Below are 18,399 nucleotides of genomic sequence, written 5' to 3' on the forward strand. Positions count from 1 at the left end.
ATCTTACAACCCTGTATCAGCTAAGAGGAGGTTTTCCTGTCCCCAACGTGTTCTTCATTGACAAATGTATTTGTTTCCCTTCTTTTGCCACTCTGCTCTGTGACAGTGGTATCTACCTCACTTTTTTAAACTGCTACTTTTCTTTATGTAATCCAAAGTTTAAATAAAATAACTATTTTAAACAGTGAGACATCTTGAAGAACCTTGTGGGTATCAGACAAGAGGGATCATATATGCACACAAGCAGCTCACAGTTAGGTATCCAAAAGCTGTGAAATGCTATCTGTTCAACTTCGATTTGACTCACTTGCTCATGAGACATCCTTCCACTTATAACTGCATACCACTTTTTCACATGACTTTGCCTCAGGGTACACTGAACAGGGATATGAAGTTCTTTCCTGGATACAGTACCAAGGGATATCAGCTAGAATAACTTGGATCCGTAGCAGGAAGTGTTCTCCAAAGGCAGTTGTGTCAGGCAGATCTTTCTCCCTGGTAGAGAGTAGGATGGAGCTATTCTTCCCCCTTTGCCGAGGCTGAGTGCCCTCTTTTTCATTGCAAGAAACAGTGCTGCCTTCCTTCCTCGGTGGGATGCATATGTGAAAATCTCATAATATTTTGATTTGGTTTTTATGATCTGTACATGGCGCACTTCCACCTTTCATGCTCAGCCCCAAACTCTGCTACCAGTACAGGGATGTCATTGCCAGTTTTCCAGTGCCTGTGACAAATGGAGCATATGGACAATAACTTCCTTAACTACAGAGCTGCCATCCCCAAGAGCTTCTTCACGCTAGTCTGATCTCTATATGTCTTAGCTGCGTGATCCCCCTTTGCTCCATCTGCACATCCTCTCTTTTCAGTTTTCACCTAGTTCTTCTTCCCAGACTGTTGTTAGCCTGTTTCCAATATCCTTCAATATGGCTCTTTTTTTGTCAGACAGTTTCCTTCTCCACCTTTGGAGCAGGCGAGGAAGCACCCACACAGATAGACTATATGAGCTTTGGTGGATCTGTGACAGCTATGTGCTTTAACAAGGTACCAAGTACTTCCACCCAAGGTTAGGTCTTAGTCCCACAATGCTTTCTTGTGCAAGTGAGAAACATACCTAGCAGCTCTGACTGTTATAGCCTACCTGGCGTATTAAATATGTATAAAGTAATAATTCCAACATTTAGGAGCATCTAGGGATGTATTTATGCCTACATTAGATTTCTTTTGCTTATTTTTAGAGAAAATAATCTGCCTTGTATTATCAATTATTCCAACAAGGAAGATGGTAACTGTTTGACTTGGTAGACAGCTTCAAGGCAGTTTTAGAGTCTAAGACCACATGGAAAAAGGAAAATGCCTTGCCAAATCTGAGAAGAGTTCTGGGAGAAACTGGTCGTTCTTGACTTCGTACACTCATTTATTTTTGTACTTTTAAAATTCTGCTTTGACAAGAAAATTCTGGATTGACAAGAAAAGCAGGCTTGAAGCCTGGCCTTTCCTGCTATAAGGCAACAGTAACGAAATAGCTCTCTTTTTTAGAGAAGAGTGGAAGCATTATGCCTCCCTATTTGTAGTTAGAGGTAACGTCTCTCCACAGTGTTTGCAGAAGAGATACAGAGCAGTCAAGCTTTACCTGTTTTTTATGGCTGATGCACTGTGATAGGACTTCAAATGTCTATTTCACTTCCTAGATGCAGAACTCAGATGTGACTGTGCATTAATTCTTGAGCATAGGGCAATTTTTGTGCTTAGCTGTTCAGGGACAGATGATCTGTCCTAAGATGTGGGCTGGTTCTACTTGGTTCACACCAGCCTCTCTTCCACAAAGAATGCTTTCCTTGGCACTTCTCTTATATTTAGGGGGTAGCTGAGCCAAAATAAAACCCCGATCATTCTCAAGGGAGGTCATTAGTGACTGTCCTCAGGATTCCTGCAGCTTTTCCCTGGCAGTCATGCAGCAACTGTATAAAGTATTTTGTGAATGAATTGACTGTGTTCAACAATCTCAGCCTCATACATAGAGTGGAGGTTTTTTTGACACTTATAATACTACACTGCAATTAATGTGCCAGAAGATTTCAGTCTAATTTGTCTAGCTAAGCAGGTGGTTACTGGACTGAAGTGTATGTTATAGCAGAGTCTCAACAAGCAGCATGAAGTACAATGGGTGAAACAACAAAACGACAGGTGAACAGCTGCTTTCCAGAATAGTTCAGAAAATATCAGAAACCTTGACATCTTTTCCTACACATTGTCACTCAGCAGAGTGATAAATTCTTCATTGCTATCCTAGTGAGCTCAAATTAGTGGTAGCTCATGACTATCAAGGGCCACACCAAAAGAAAAATTAAAATATTTCTAATAACTTCTTTAAGGGGAAAATTCCTGTACACTTAGGTATGAGACACTCCTTTAGAGAAAGCCCTATAAGTGAAACAGCAATATCAAAAACTTATAAAAGGTTGGATCGTTAACAAAGAGAAAGCATTCAGTCCAACAAGTGGCATTCTGATCTTCCCACAAGTGAGACAGCCGAGCTGCCATAACCAGAAATAGTCTTCAAAGGATATTTTTCCCTGGAGCATTATCAGTGCAGCTCAGATCTTCAGAGGTGTAGAATTCCCACCTCCCCAAACCTTGTCACACAGCCTGCCTGATGCTGCTGTCCTCTGAGGTGCTGGGAGGAACGAAATCCAGCCTAGAATTCAGAGCCAGGCAGTGAGGCGGTAGTTATGTCTTTCAGACTCTGGTAGTTCTTGTACACTAAACTCTTGACTAGCAAACTGCTGCCTTCTGTAATTGACTGTATTGCAGGGCTGAAGCCTACTTTGTAAGACATAGCCCTCTGTCTTGTTTAAATATGGATTTGTGAGTAAGCAACTACTTCTGAAATATGTGCCTCTCACCAAATTTAGTTCAATCTGTGCTCACTCTAAATCCTACAGGAGCAGAATTTGACTTTTTCCCCCCTATAGGCTATGAGGAGTCAGGATATATGAAGCTAAGACTTATGTTCATCATAATATTTTTTTTAACATGCCAAAAATATATTTGAATATGGTTTAATCCATCAGTACCTAAAAAATATGTTTCCCTGAAAACATTCTTTTCATATGCATGCAACTCAGAGATGTCTGGAAATATATTTCATGTAGAGCTGAGGGGAATTTCTCTTAAAAAATATCATACACAAATCCCAGGATCTCCCTTGACATGGATTCTGTAGCCTCCTAAAGTAGTGCCTTCCAGTACTTCATCCTCGTGGTTAGAAACTTTCTTTATATAACCTTTGCTGCAAATTAAAATGTTTGCTTTGTATACTGTCTCCAGTGATTAAAGAGGACAACTGATTCTGGATGGGTAAAATTTTGTTCTGTGATGTAGTTGTTATAGTTTAACTCCAGGCAACAGCTCAGCACCACACGGCCAGTCACACGCTCTTCCCCAGTGCAATGGGGAAGAGAACTGGAAGGGTAAAAGTGTCCCAACATCTTGCCCACCCCTAACCTCCTCGTTGGCAAAGTAGCATGAGAAACAGAAAAAACCCTTGATGATGTGTAAGCACTATTTAGCAAGAGCTAAAACCTCCCTGTGTTATCAATACCATTTTGGTCACAAATCCAAAACATAGCACCATACAAGCTACTATGAAGAAAACTAACTCTTTCCCAACAAAAAACAGCACACATGGGGAAGACATTTCCTATCACCTTAACCTTATTTTAGAGAAAATGTATTAAAAAATTATTTCTTTTGCTCTTCCCTGTAGTTCAAATATGTGGTAGGCTGACCCCAGCCAGCGACTAAGGTCCCACCAGCTGCTCACTCACCACGGGTGCAGTAGGATGGGGGAGAGGTATTTGGAAAACAAAAGGCAAGAAAAATTCATAGGTTGAGATAAAAATATTTTCAAAGTGTGTAGGGGAAAAAGGGTGGGGAAAATGCCCAAGTGATACAAAGGAAATCACTTGGCACCCCTAATTGGCAGATTGATACCCAGCCAGCCTCCAAGCGATGGAAGGTTTGGAAAGACTACACTGCACTTTTATCTCTGCAGATGGTGTCATGTGGTATGGAATATCCCTTTGGCCAGTTGGGGTCAGTTGTCCTGGCTGTGTTCCCTCCCAGTCTCTTGCCCACCCTAACTGCTTGGCAGAGGTCAGAGTGAGACACAGAGAAGACACTGACTACAAGCACTGCCCAGCAATAGCTACAAATTAGTGCATTATCAACACAAATGTCACAAATCAGAAGTAGAGCACTGTGGGCTGCTAGGAAGAGGATTAACTCCATCCCACTCATACTCAGTACAAGGTCTTCTAAAACCCACCTCCTTCTTGCAACTGTGAAACCGTGTTTTCCAAAACTGGCAAACAGTATTACAGATGAGTTATGACCAACACCAACCACTGCAGAAACATTACCCTGTTCCTTGCATGTAACACTGATACACAGGTTTGATTGACATTCTTAATGTCTATGGGGTTATGACTATAACAAAACAGTCACTGTTATTTAGAGTTCTGTGTGACATGGAATAAATCCAGACTCCAATTTTAAAGGAGGGGAAGGCAGCTCTTTCAGTCTCAAGAAGTCTTTGCCAACAACTCAGTAATTGTTTGAGGCTATTTTTGCTATTTATAAATGCACATGCTATTCCATAATTTAATTTTTTAATGAGAAATTTGAACAGAACTGAATGTACAGTGGGATATGCTTTGAGGTTATGTTAAAAAAAATAAAATCCACCTTGATAGCGCAGACTTCATTTTTTCAAATAGCTGTGCACTCACCTGATAGGTTATGTAAAAACAGGGTCTAAAGACTTACTGAAGTCAAGCAGTTTCACTGCTACTGTTTCCTTTGTTCACTAAATCAGTTACTGTGTCAGACTACAAGCACTGCTCAGCAATAGCTAAAAGGTTGGTACGTTATCAACACTGGTTTGGTCACAAATCAGAAAGACAACATTGTGGGCTGCTAGGAAGAGGATTAACTCCATCCCACTCATGCTCAGTACGTCTTCTAAAACCCACCTCCTTCTTGTAACCATGAAACCATGTTTTCCAAAACCGGCAAAATTATGTGTTTTATATGATGTGTTCTATATGATGTGTTCTTGGCAAATAGCTGTTGGCTGTTTCTTGTTATCATATACCCTAATGCTTGTAAATTGATAGCTTTTATGGTGATTGTGCAAGCGATTGCAAAACTGCAAATTGACTAGAAAGTTAAATTAAAAATAAAGCTTACCAGCCTTCTCATTTACCAGAATTAATGAAGTGCAGGAAGATGAGAATAAAAGATGAAAATAGTATTTGATTTTCAAAGTTCTTTCATTTCAAAATTCAGAATTAGGACCTTAACACAGAAAAAAAATGAAATTTCAAGCTTCGGTACTGAGATGTAACTTGCTCATTTGGTTAAATCAAAGAATACATTTCTGTGTATACATATATGACACTGAAAACTGCATCGAGCTACATGCATTTAACAATTTTCCTGCAAAATCCAGCCTCTAATGCCATAGGTTCTGGGGACAACATGATAATTTCAAAGGCAGGAATAAAATTACCTAATTTTAGAAATAACTTCTAGAAATTCTTGAAGTTTGTCTATAAAATGTGTATGTAGCAAGTTTAAAACCCTACTAGATTCTACAGTTCTCAGTTTCTTTCTGTTTGTTTTGATCTATAGCATCAAAACACAATAACACTTTGCAGAATATTTTTAGAGAAAATATTAAATGTTTTTATTGGTGTCTGCATAGCTACTTTCGCTGTTGATAAAAATGTTCATTTTTCTCTCTAGATTATCTTTTAGATTATTTTTCCACATTAACCATTTTAATTATTCCAAGTAACAAATCAGACTCAAAGCCAATGAAAACAGTGAAAATTGATATAATTTGCACGTTATATTAATTTTCGGTTGAAACTTATTGCATTCTAAATTTTGTAGGATATACTTTGACTCAGCCAGAATGAGAGTAGTTAAAGGTAGTCACAGCAGATTGGAATCAAAGTGTGCTATACTACTAGTTCTTGAATTATCATCTCAGGTTGATATTCTCAGGTAAACATAAGATATACACTTCTTAAGATGAGACTGCAAGATGGGGCTACAAAGACTGGACGGAAGGAGGGGGGAAAATGATAGATGAATAAAACCATCATGCTGCCAGCATAATAGGTATCCACATTATGCACTGCTAGCATAATAAGATGTAACTGTGCAAATGAATAGTCCTTGTGTAGGCAAGGCCTTAATTAACAAGCTGAACTAAAAAAATTTGGTTTGAAAAGACGCTCAGAGAGGGGATGAACAGACAGTTACATACTCTTATCTTAAGAACTTACTGTCTTCTGCTTGTCCACTGGAAATGCAAAATAATACAAGGCAATAGAGACCATCTCCAGGAGCTGGGACTTCATACTGTTAATTGGTCTACTGCTTCTCAATGCTGAGCTCCACTGGTTTGCTGAATAAGGCAAACGGTATTTCAGTAACTTTAGACAAAGCCCTTTATGTGGAAAAACCTTCACGCATATTGCAAGTAGTTAAATTGTTCAGACATTAAGTATCCATTTTAACTTTCCACTCAAATGTTTTGTTGAAGACATTTCTGATGTGAAGTCTACAGGAAACCAACAAAACCTACATATTGAAGATGTAATAATATGGACATTATTAATGTTTCTTCATTAAACAACTCTAAAAACATTTGAAGCATGAGTTTTTCCATGCAGATGACTTGTGTTATTACTGGCATTCTTGTTCTCCCTTTCTCTTTTATTGTAGATTGTTTTAGCTCACATGTTGTATCTTGAGTCACCTTAGATATAAATTATGTAAAAGGGATGTTCTATGCTAAAATACAGTGCCTGACAGCTTGGGATCCTTTGCCTAGGCCATGTGATATTATTGGAATATTAATAACACTAGCACTTTTTATCTGAGATACAGTTTTGTAATTATTATATTTGCAGAAGGGAGACAGATTCATGATCTCATGATCATAGATCTTCATTTTCCACAAAAAGTTAAGCTGTGAGAGGAATGACGGAAGCAATTTCTAGACTGTATCTTTTCACTGAGGAGTCTGTTCAAAAACTAAATAACCATTGTAACACACACCTTTTTTGGTTTTGTTTTCCAAGAACATTTTTTCGTGTGTAGTTGATTGGCAATGCATTGACACCTTTAAGCAGAAGTCAGACTGCTCTGTCAGCCCAAATGTGAGAGACAGCAGTATGTGTACGCTGTTTTTTTCATAGGAAGTCTCCTGTTTTCTATAAATAGACATGTTTTAGTTCTGATTGTTCTGTACTGAAATAACTGGCAAGGTGTCTAATTACTTGAAATAGAAAGCACAAATAATGGCAGGCATTCAACCCCTCCTGAAAAATTGTTCCTAGCAGTTGACTGTTCTGCTTCCTGGGCCTGGCTCAGGAACATGCTACATCTGAGGGCTCTTCTTCCTTTTCTTCTCTTCAATGCATTCTTATTGATCACTCAGTTGGGTCCTAAAGGCAAGTGATACATAGTGCAGCATATCCTTTGGAGTCACGGATCAAATTTATTCCTGGCCAGGATGTGGAACAATAAACAAGGAAAGGAAATGAACTGCTTCTGAGAAATGGAGTTCCCTCCAGCTCCCTTTCCATTTGCACACAGCTAGGCATTGTGCTTTATATGTAATTATAATGATTTATTCAAAGGTGTTTACTAGTCAAAGGCATAACTTCTTGCTTATCTGATAATTACATAGCTGGTGAGATCATCAAGTAGGTTGTTAACACTGTCAATCTTTTACACTAGAGTGAAGTATTTGCTTGTATGTTTCTTTAATGTTTTGTTTATTTCGTATCTATGTGATTTTTCTGAACCTGCAGTTTCTTTTTCTTTTTCTTTCTTTCTTTCTTTCTTTCTTTCTTTCTTTCTTTCTTTCTTTCTTTCTTTCTTTCTTTCTTTCTTTCTTTCTCTCTCTTTCTTCCTTCCTTCCTTCCTTCCTTCCTTCCTTCCTTCCTTCCTTCCTTCCTTCCTTCCTTCCTTCCTTCCTTCCTTCCTTCCTTCCTTCCTTCCTTCCTTCCTCAAAGGAGCATGTAGTGAATACCTCATGCTTAAATTTCATGTGCCTTAGTTTTACCCTCCCCCACAATAGTGGTTCTTGTAATGCAAAATTGAAGGATTCTTCACAGTAACGGATGGAGTGTAACTCAAAATTCATCTCTTCATCTTCATCACACTACTTATAAACATAAAGAACATAATAGTTACTTTTGTACTCCTGCAACCATTATGCACAATCAGTTCATTACAGTACTTAATGTGAATTAAGTCTTACATCTCCTTAACCAAATCTTCACCCTGCTTTGCATTTGTGATTATTATTGGGATAGGAAAAAATTACATTTGGCAGAGGGAAATAATCCAAAATAAATATATCTGTAGGCTGTCAGTGGGACCAAATTTAGGGGATAATCTAAGAAAATTAGGAAGGTATCACAGCTACTGAAATAGCTGCCCTGCAGAGAACTTTGCCCTGCTTTGGATGCTATAGAGCTGCTCTGGCTGCCCTTTCTGTTTGGAAGTTCTTTATTTCTAATTGAAGATCAGACTGCAAATATGGATATGGATTGAAAGTGAGAAGTTCAGAGTAAAAGAACCAATTTAAAGCAGCACCATGTTATTGAATTTTTTTCATATCTGAGTGATACACAGATCAGGCACCAGGGAACTGAACATCAGTAGACAGCTAAAACAGGTATAACTGTGAAACACCTGAGTAAAGTTTGAACTCTACTAGTTAATATGTCTTTTTCCCTTCTGCCACCTGTAGTTTTTCAGGTACTTAGTGCTCCAATGCTTTGCTGTTCCTCAGGATCTGGCTTGAAGTATTTTTTGTTCAAATAGGACTTGCGTGATATTTTCTTTCTTAATACATTTTTTTTTCCTTTCCTGATAGATGGTATAGGCCCTTGGGATCTTTTGATCTGCTTATCTTCCAGAAAAAATGATGGTACTGGCTGCATTCAAATAGATGACTTGCATCATCTACAGTTGTTTCAAAAGGTATGAGATTATCATTTTGTCTTTTGTGTGAATAAGAAGACATTCATTCAAAGAACCAAAAGAAACAGCTATCCAATGCTCATTTTATACTGAAACAGCATGGTTTAACAGCAATAAAAAAGTCTTTCCCATTTTCCTATCTACTGAGAAATACGTGTCAGACACCAATATTTCAGTCTTCTTTGTATCACTTGCATGATCAAAACCAATTTCTCATTTGAACATAGTATATTATTTTGATTGTAAGTATTCCACTGTAAATACTGAAAATTACCAAGTTTTCCTTTTCCCTTCTTTAGCTTGAACTTTGCATTACTGGCCACCCTCAACCAGCACATCAGGCAGCGAAAGCATCTGCAGATATCAAGGGAAAGTTAAGCAGTTTATCCCATTGGAAAAGAGAATTTAGAAATGAAGAGAAACAAATGTATATAATGTTTCAGAAAAATAACATAGGCAGAAGATAAAGCTGGACTAATTTAGGCTCCACATCTTACAACACTATTGAGTTTCATCTAATTCAATTACTCCTTTGTAAACACACTTTAGGCACCTCTCCAAACAGCAACAGTGCTCCTATAATTGATAATGTGCGAGCTGGACCAGTGTCCCCCTCCAGAGCCTTCATGGGAGTTCCTTGCTCTGGTACTGCAATCTCCTTACTCTCAGTCCAAAACATTAGAGGTCAGTGTTTGAAAAAATGTGACCAAGCTATGGATAAAGCTTGGCTTGCATTTCGAGTACAGTGTCACAGATAACAATGGCAAGATCCAAACCCATAAGATCTGACCTGAGGGACTGGGAGAAATAAAGCTGCTTTTAAAAGGTATTTAGTTCAGGTATTTAGTTCACGAGGATGAAATAAACCATTATTTGTCCACAGAAGTCAGGGCTAGGAGCATGTACCCTGGAGTTCCCAGGGACTGGATGCCTTATTGAAGTGTATCCAGAAAAATTTTTATAGCAGTTCCATTTTACTAGAAATATACATGCTTTGGATTCAGGTCTCAGATCATAAAACACTCCAGGATTCAGCAAATTGCTTTTTGCTCATTCTACCCATATTATCATTTCTAAGCCTCTAATGCTGTGCAACGTAATAATTCTTACAATACTCTGCAATGTCCAGAAGTTTCACACATGCGTAACTGAGACATAAGGTGATCAAAGGAATTGTCCAAGTTCCCTCAGGAAGTCTGCAGCACAGCAGGGACTTAAACCAGATGGCCTGTATCTCTGGATAACTTTAAATATTGGACTAATATTGCTTGCTGCTGGCATGCCCCTACCACAGTGCAACACAGTTCTTTGTTGCAGAGCCTGGATGTGGTTTAGCTACATTAATTTACAACTATTCTCAAGCACAGCAATTCAAGAGGCATAGGCTATTTCCATGCTGTGAGAGACAGTGATTGATAAGTGACAGAACAAAGAAGCTACAGAAACTGAAAAGAGGGACAGGAAAGGGGTGAAAACTCAGCAAATAGGAGGAGAGCTGTAAGTCTAAAATTTTGTTTTGTGATGGCCGTGGAGGAAGAGCTCACACTTTAACTTCATTATCCCATCCTGCAGGGATAGTAAAGATGTAATTCATTTTGACACCAACAGGAGTTTTGTGCTTGAGGTGTCTGATAAATTAAACACAAACCCATTAAAAGCTTCAGGAAAAAGGGAACTTTTCTGAATGACATCATTAAAGCTTCTCTTTTTACATGCAGGTAAACCTAATTCCAGAAATCCAGCATTTCCTTTGCAGAAGAGAGGGATTATGCCAGCTAACTAAAGCCTTTCCAGGTAATCTAATTTCTTCAAATCTGCATATGTGGTAATGGTCATCTAATAGTTACCAGAGGAGTCGCTGAATTGAGACTATCAGGCTTACAATTCTTTTTTATTTATAGTCATGAATGCATAGGTGGAAAAAAAAATGAAACAAGAATGATAATCCATTTCAGACACCACTTTAATAGAAATTACTGTTATGAAGTATCTTTTCAGCTAAAGATATTGCATTGTTTAGCCATTGCACACTACAGAAATAATTTGGCTGTAAATGTCTTATTGTTGGACTGTTTTGTGTTAATACAGTGTATTGGTGTTTACACTTCAAAGCCCTGGGTTCAGTGTAATATGTTTGTTCAGCGTTACAAAAATGTTGTGGCATGGAGAAGGAGTAGGAGCTGGAGTTTGGTTCCCATCCAAACATAGTTTACTGATAAAAAGCCTTTGTGTATTAAGATCATCAACCAGAAAAGTTTAAAGGTTATGGGCCAGTTGCCAGAGAATTCCGGTTTACTATGGGTAAAATTCAGCCTTGAATAGAAACTGGAAAAAACTGTTGTGCACCATATTAGGTCTATTTAAACTACAGAAGGACCCATACTAATATCAGTTATACCACTAAATGTCCAGCATCAATGCTATTTTGGTTTTGTGATCTATCATCTTCACTGTATGTAAATTACTTATAAGAAATCTTGTCCATTTTTTTGTGTAATCTAGTAACAACCAACCCCACATTTATCCCATTAGTCTGTAGCCTTGTTTGAAGAGAAATATACAAGATTGATGTCTGATTTTCCTCTCCTCTCCTCTCCTCTCCTCTCCTCTCCTCTCCTCTCCTCTCCTCTCCTCTCCTCTCCTCTCCTCTCCTCTCCTCTCCTCTCCTCTCCTCTCCTCTCCTCTCCTCTCCTCTCCTCTCCTCTCCTCTCCTCTCCTCTCCTCTCCTCTCCTCTCCTCTCCTCTCCTCTCCTCTCCTCTCCTCTCCTCTCCTCTCCTCTCCTCTCCTCTCCTCTCTCTTCCCTTTCACCTTTTGTATATATACAATATTTAGCACATAACAAAAGGATTCATGACATCTCATTTAACCATTTGGAAGTAAGGAATTTTCTGCACCAGTATTCCAGTCTTCCCCTTAATACAGTGGAGAGAGGGGGACACCTTCAAACACAGCTTCATTTTATCCTAACTACGTTTGAAATAGGTGTGTTGAATTACCCTCCACAGGTCCTGACTGCAAATGGAGTCTAGATAAGTAGCTTAGGTTAAATATATGACACTTGGATGCTTTACTAAAGTTGAGGTTAGGTGGTTGCTAACCTAAGCATACCATATTTCCCCTTTTTATATCTTTACTGTTTCATTTAAAGATTGGTCAGTTTTTAAAACCTGTGTGAAGTGTTTTCCTTAAAGAACTGTTTGTTCAGGGTCAGTTTAAATTGCAAGTTTCCATTTTCCTGATACTGTAAATTATCAGAACTGATCATAAGGAACATGCAGTATAAGGAACATGGAGTATAAAGAACATCTATCCAGGTCCCATGAAAGTCCTTTATCGTGAAGTCATATTACACCAGGTAAGTAATACACACATATTCTCCTTTAGCTGAGTTTTAAGTGTGTCTTCAGTGATGCCTGGTGCCTTGGTTCGCTTGCACTGAAAAATGCATTAGAAAGTATTCTGATACGCTACCAGTTTCAGACACATTTCAGTACATTTCTAAAAATTTTAAGGACTCCAGGAACTGGTAGTTCCTACTCACGTTGTAACAGAGTGCCTTTGAAAACAGTGGTTTGCCCTGCTACTTGGAGAAAGGCCAAATGCAGCAGTTTTATTATTTTTCTACCACAAAACCACAAATGCAAGAGGCATTCACCACACATAGAGCTTTCCCCTTAAATATGCAGATTTTCACTGGTATCCATAAATTGCGCTGCAAGAGATTTTGTGGTTTGCTAAGTGGTCCAGTGTTTTCTCCTCTTTAAGGAAGAGCCATTTGTGAACATGTTATTCTATACCTATGTTATTAGTGCTTTCCTGGCAAAGAGAAAAGACCTTCTGACTGATGCCAAAATCCCCCTGAATTCCATGTAGTATGTGCACCCAGCCGCTGGGGTCTGACATTCCTGCTCACCCAGTAATGAGGGTTTACTTCAGCAGATTGCTGAAGGACTGTCAGTTAGAGAAAGGTCCAACCCTTGGGGGTTGAGTTAGCTGTTTCAACACAGGGGTCTCATGCCACTTGAGATACCCTGGGTAATCCAGGACTCCCAGTAGGATGGGCAGATTTGTCACAGAGCCTATATTTTAGCCTCAAAGAATCATAGAATCCCTTGGTTGGAAAAGACGTTTGAGATCATCGAGTCCAATCCTACCTGTCCACTACTAAACCATCTCCCTGAGCACTAAATGTACCCATCTTTTGAATACCCCTGGGAATAATGACTCAACCATTTTCCTGGGCAGCCTGTTACAGTATCTGATAACACTTTCAGTGAAATTTTTCCTGATAAAAGTAACACTTCTTATATAAACTCCCCAAATCAACAGAAGTATAGTTTCAAGTGAGCAAGCCCTGACTGTATAGACTGTACAGACTGAAATGATGTCCACTGATCAAAATGGGAACAGACTCTGGCACACAGGGGGTTCTCTGTATATAGACCAGACCTCAAAGTGCAAGTGTTTTGATCCAGAGATGGATCCCATTCAGGATCGCTGATATGTGACATCTAATTAACTATCAATAAAATCAACCCGCAGAAGATGGAGTTAGAATCAGAAGGCTAAATTATTTGATTTCGAGTTTAGAGGACAAAAAGGAGTAAGTTAAATCAAACTTCTATGTACAGCAAGATTTTAGATCCTCTCCTCTTCCATTCATCTGATAAAGCCAGCTCTTTCCACTTCTTTCTTTTGCTTGTGTTCTCTGACAGGTCTTTCTTAACAACAGCAAAGTTGCCAATTATCAGGATTTATTTTATCTTCAATTTTAATATTATCCAGGCGAAGAAGTGTTTTCATCAGTATTTCCTCCACAGAAGAGTTGGTTTCCTTTCAAATCAGTTATGTATTTTCATTCTTGCATGTTTGAGCCAATAGAGCTTCTCTGCAATTCCCGTTGAAGAGGGTCAGTTGGTTTGTTATTACTGTGTATGTCATCTAGTTAACCCTGCAAGGAGCCAAGCAATTTCCTGTAAAAGTGAAAACACAAAGTTGCTGCTTCAAGAATTATGTAATCTAATTAAAGACACACTAAGTTGCGGAAGGCAATATCGGGCAGCAAGGCTGAGAGGATGGGATTATTGGATTTACTGTGGGTATGATAATGTTGATATTGATAAGCAGTGGGTATGAAGGTAAAGGTTATTTTAAAAAAATATTATTCTGTTGTTTTTCAAGCCTTAAGCTGCTAGGTGTTGTACTTGAAAGAGTGTGTCCCTTCTCATATCTCTGTTGTAACACTATGGGAAAGAAAATGAGTTGTAGAAAATATCAGGTCAGTGCTTGTTCAATGGCTTTGTCTCTTTCATGGAAAATCTTCTTGTCACTCTGAAAATTCAGATTGGTTCTGTCTATATAAGGGGAAAGATATACACGTATCAGTGTTGACTCCTTTTAGGAGATGGGATTGAAACTGGGAAGAGAAAAATGTTAGGAAAGTCAGACTGGAGGAATAATTTAGAGGAAAAAACTCAGCAAAGAGATATGTGATGTGTATGGATAAATTGCGTTGAGTAAGAGAAGGACAGAGATGAAAGCAGTTGCTGGAGAATGGGAACACATGGCAAAGGGTTTGTGATGAGGTGTAAGAATGGTAACGGATCTTAAAATTCAACATCGAGGACACTGGTAAGTGCTTGCTGCTCAGTGTGGCTTCACTCCTGCTTTTGCAGAGCTTTTGTCTCAGTTTTTAATCAGGTACCTGATGACTGCTCACTATATAGGACTTGGGCAATGAAGAGGTTCTGGCATGGCCATCAAATGACCAAGGGAGGCTCCTGGCATTTATTGCTCAGATCAGCAGAAGCTGCAGCTGTTGCAGGCATCTGTGAATGAAATCTTCCTGCAAGGAACCCAAACCTAGAAACTCACTGATGTTAGAGAATGACTGGCAAAGAGATTTCAGTTGCTCATACTCAGTATCTCATCACTGGTGGGCTGAGAACTGGGCTTGGCTGCCTCTTGGATCTGCTCTCAGCTGTGAGATGGAGAGGACTAAGGTCTACCATGTGAGGAGAATTGCCCACCCTCAGTTCAGGGCACAGGAACGGCATACTAAAGTATGCAAAACAAATCATCTCTTTGACAAGTTTTGCCTGATAAAGTAGTAGAAATGTTCCCTAATTTAGCCGTTCCCTAGGCAATCCATAGTAGTTTGTCTGTCCACATAAGCATTTGTCTTGCTTCGTAACTTCCAGGGTCCAGCCAATGCCATGCATAGCTGTTTTTTCTACCCGTGCAGATCACTGATTCTTTTTAAACTAATACTTTTGTTGTATGCCTCCCTTCTGTGTTTCTTTTTATTAGCGTCATTAGTGCAGAGTCTATATGATTGTCTACCAGCCTTGCATGCTCACTTGGTGACCTGAGGGTCTGGCCAATAGTGTTTATCACATAGAAAATCTTGGGACAGACAAGACCCTAATGAAATCTGCTGGAAGGGATAGCCAAGATAGTTCTGTGCTCTCACTGTGCTCTCACTATGTGATGTGTTTACTGTCTTGTGATAACCCCACCCCAGCTTTCCCCTCCTCCCACATAGCAAATCTGCCCTGCCTGTCCCCAGTGTTGCTGGGTTACTCTACACTCAGCTGAAAGGGGGATGAGGGTAAGGGAGGAAACAAAGCCCCATGGGGCCACCTATGTAAGAGAGAAATTATAGAATTAATTTATTTTCTGCTGTAATAATTCAACATCTCTGTGACAGAAACATGCTTTTTATAGGGGGGTTTGCCAGCTGTTCCTTATAAATGTCTGCACACCACACCAGTTGTGGTCAGTTTTGTGCCTATTACCTTTCTGCTACCGAATTTGCTAAGAGCCTTGAGAACAGCCAATAAAATCAACTTCTTTTGAGTTAATTTGGTGATAAACTACATGGGGCAGGATTTTCTTGGTTTTATGACAGGGTCAGATCTCAGCTAGGAATAAAATGTACTTCTGTAATAACAGCAAATATAAGGAGACTGAAAAGAAGTAGAGCTGCTAAATTAATTTAATTACTTGGCCTATGCTATTCTATATTCTACCCTGTTACTAGTACGGAATTGTAGCTGTGGCTCTAATCAGGTAAGAGTCAGCCAGCTGTTGTTTCTTCCAAAGTTTTTTATAGCTCATCTGTAGATTTAAGTTTTAGTATGAAGGGTGCACGCAGAGGAAGCAGCTGTTCTGGAAACTATTGAAAAAAACGTGTATCTTTTAACTGTGAGGATGCTTTAGGAATGAAGAAGCAAATACAGTATTTAATAAATACTGGTTTCCATTCACCTGCTAAAACAGAGAAGTGAAAACCATGGTAAATAATTAATCTAAACTGAAGCTGTATTTGCTGATGTTTTTTAGAGGGGAGAAATGAATAACACACCTTTCAAAATGGTGCATTATCATAGTTCTGTCTTTTTAACTCTGAAACTTCATGAGTGTTTTTAGGCATGGATTTCAGTGCATTCCAACCAACACGTTAAATTCCTTTCCATCTACATTTTCTTTACTGCAAACTTTTCTATTTTACACTAAACATAATTTAGACAGTTCAATTTTCCAGAAATGACCAGTAGTTTGAAATTTCTCCATTCTAAATATTCAGGGTGGATTGCTTTGAGATTAACTGTATTACAGAGGGAAGGATCACTGCATTGTTTTAGTATGAAAACCTTTTAAGGACAGCTAGCTCAACAGTCAGTAGTGGGTGGGTTATTGAACGTGCAGCAATATGCACATCACAAATGAAACAGTAACATGTGTCAAAACAATCATGGGATTGCTAAGTATCAAGCAAGAAAACATTTTCATGAAATCAATAGAAATTTTCCTGCATTTCACTGGAGGCTAGGATTGCTTCTAGTCTTCCTGACTTCCTTTAGATATTCAGCATCTGCTTTGAGTTTCACAGCCACCCTTTTCTAAATGCATGGGTTATAAAACTGAGTGTCAAAGATTTTTTTTCTCTTTCTTTAGCAACCTCAGGGCATAATGTGCAAGCCATAGGAGAGCACTAATCTTTGTTTCAAAGTCTTTTTATCCAATAGGTCAAATGGATAACAGGAGGCAATTAAATAGAATAGGTCTGCTTTCTGTGACAAGCCTGTAATGACCTCAAGGCAAGTAACAGCAGTAGTTCAACTGAAATCATCCATCCTCCAAAATCAACACTGAAAAATGAAAAAAAAAAAAAAGTGTGTTTTTAATGCTCATTACTTTCATGGTTATGCAGCTTTAAGCAGCCTGCTATGTATGACTGAACAAAAGGTTCTGGATAGTAGGCTTTGTTTTGATCAAAACCCCATATTCTTGGAAGTTCTCAAAAGTCTGCCTAAGACTCTGTATGAAAGTTTTTTAAGCATCTCCTGATGTGAAGCAATCTTTGCAGCTGTTTAACACACCTTTCCAACCTACAAAGTCTGGAAAATTGCCCAGCTGCAAATAAGACCATGCAAATAGGACCATGTAGCACTGTGGCTTGCCTGGCCTGTATCAGAAATGTGCTCTTTGTGCTCCAGCAGCCCACTCCAGTCAGGCAAATGGATGATTCCAGTGCAGGATGCAATATGAAGTTCTTCTAACTCACTGAGATACCCTGTCAAAAAGCAAATCTGCAAGGCTGACAGAGATGACCTGTTCTCAGTCCTTTCTGAATATTGTGCTGCAGAAACTACTGAGAAATGATGTGACGTGACTATCATTCTTCTTTTTTCCTGTGTGAGAGAATTCAGGCTCCTGCTAGAGACAGACTACCACTATTAAAACCTAGGAAGAAATTCAGAAGGCTTCTATGCAGGTGGAAAATCTCCTATGCACTTTCAGAATTAATGCACTTTCATGTTCTAAAGTGATGTGTTCCCCACTAAAAAGAAAAGCAACTGGATGAAGACTCTGTACTGAGGTTATGATGTCCTTTATGAAAGAAATGGACAATGTGTTTGGCTTAGAACAAAGCACAACACCTTAGCTGCAGTTTCCTTACATCTCTAGCTTTGTGCTTCATTAAACAACCAAGGGCTCCCAAGGTGATTCAATTGCTCTTGAAATGTTTCTGACAGATCTGATAGTTGATGGGCAATAGTCTTAATTGTTCCTTATTATGTGTTTGAAGTGCGTAAAACATAGCCTAATTGTTCTTGAACAAAGTATAAAGAATTAACAAACAAAACCATATTAATCCTCATTGTAACATCAAAGGATAACATAAAAGGAAGGATAAAGAGGACACATTCTCATTCATCTTCTGTTTCCTTTGAATTTTTTTTAATGTAACTCAATTCATTCAATCAGTAGAGTCTTCTCCTGCTGAATTCCTTACTTTTGCAGATGTTCACGTTAACCTA

At 38.8% G+C, this 18,399-nt stretch overlaps 1 protein-coding gene across 3 annotated transcripts in view; it reads left to right on the forward strand.

Annotated features, from left to right (window-relative positions):
* The window catches only part of CPED1 (cadherin like and PC-esterase domain containing 1), a 145,994-nt gene that overhangs the window by 25,844 nt on the left and 101,751 nt on the right, over window positions 1-18,399 (forward strand). For all 3 annotated transcript variants that reach the window (XR_008449232.1, XM_054063250.1, XM_009563579.2), the window contains 2 exons: window positions 8,966-9,072; window positions 10,791-10,866. Coding sequence is in view for 2 of the 3 variants with exons in the window: in XM_054063250.1 (XP_053919225.1) it covers window positions 8,966-9,072; window positions 10,791-10,866 (183 nt within the window). In the remaining variant the exon portion in view is untranslated. The remainder of the gene's footprint in view (window positions 1-8,965; window positions 9,073-10,790; window positions 10,867-18,399) is intronic.

This window comes from Cuculus canorus, chromosome 1 (genome assembly GCF_017976375.1).
Source record: "Cuculus canorus isolate bCucCan1 chromosome 1, bCucCan1.pri, whole genome shotgun sequence".
Taxonomy (NCBI): Eukaryota; Metazoa; Chordata; class Aves; order Cuculiformes; family Cuculidae; genus Cuculus; species Cuculus canorus.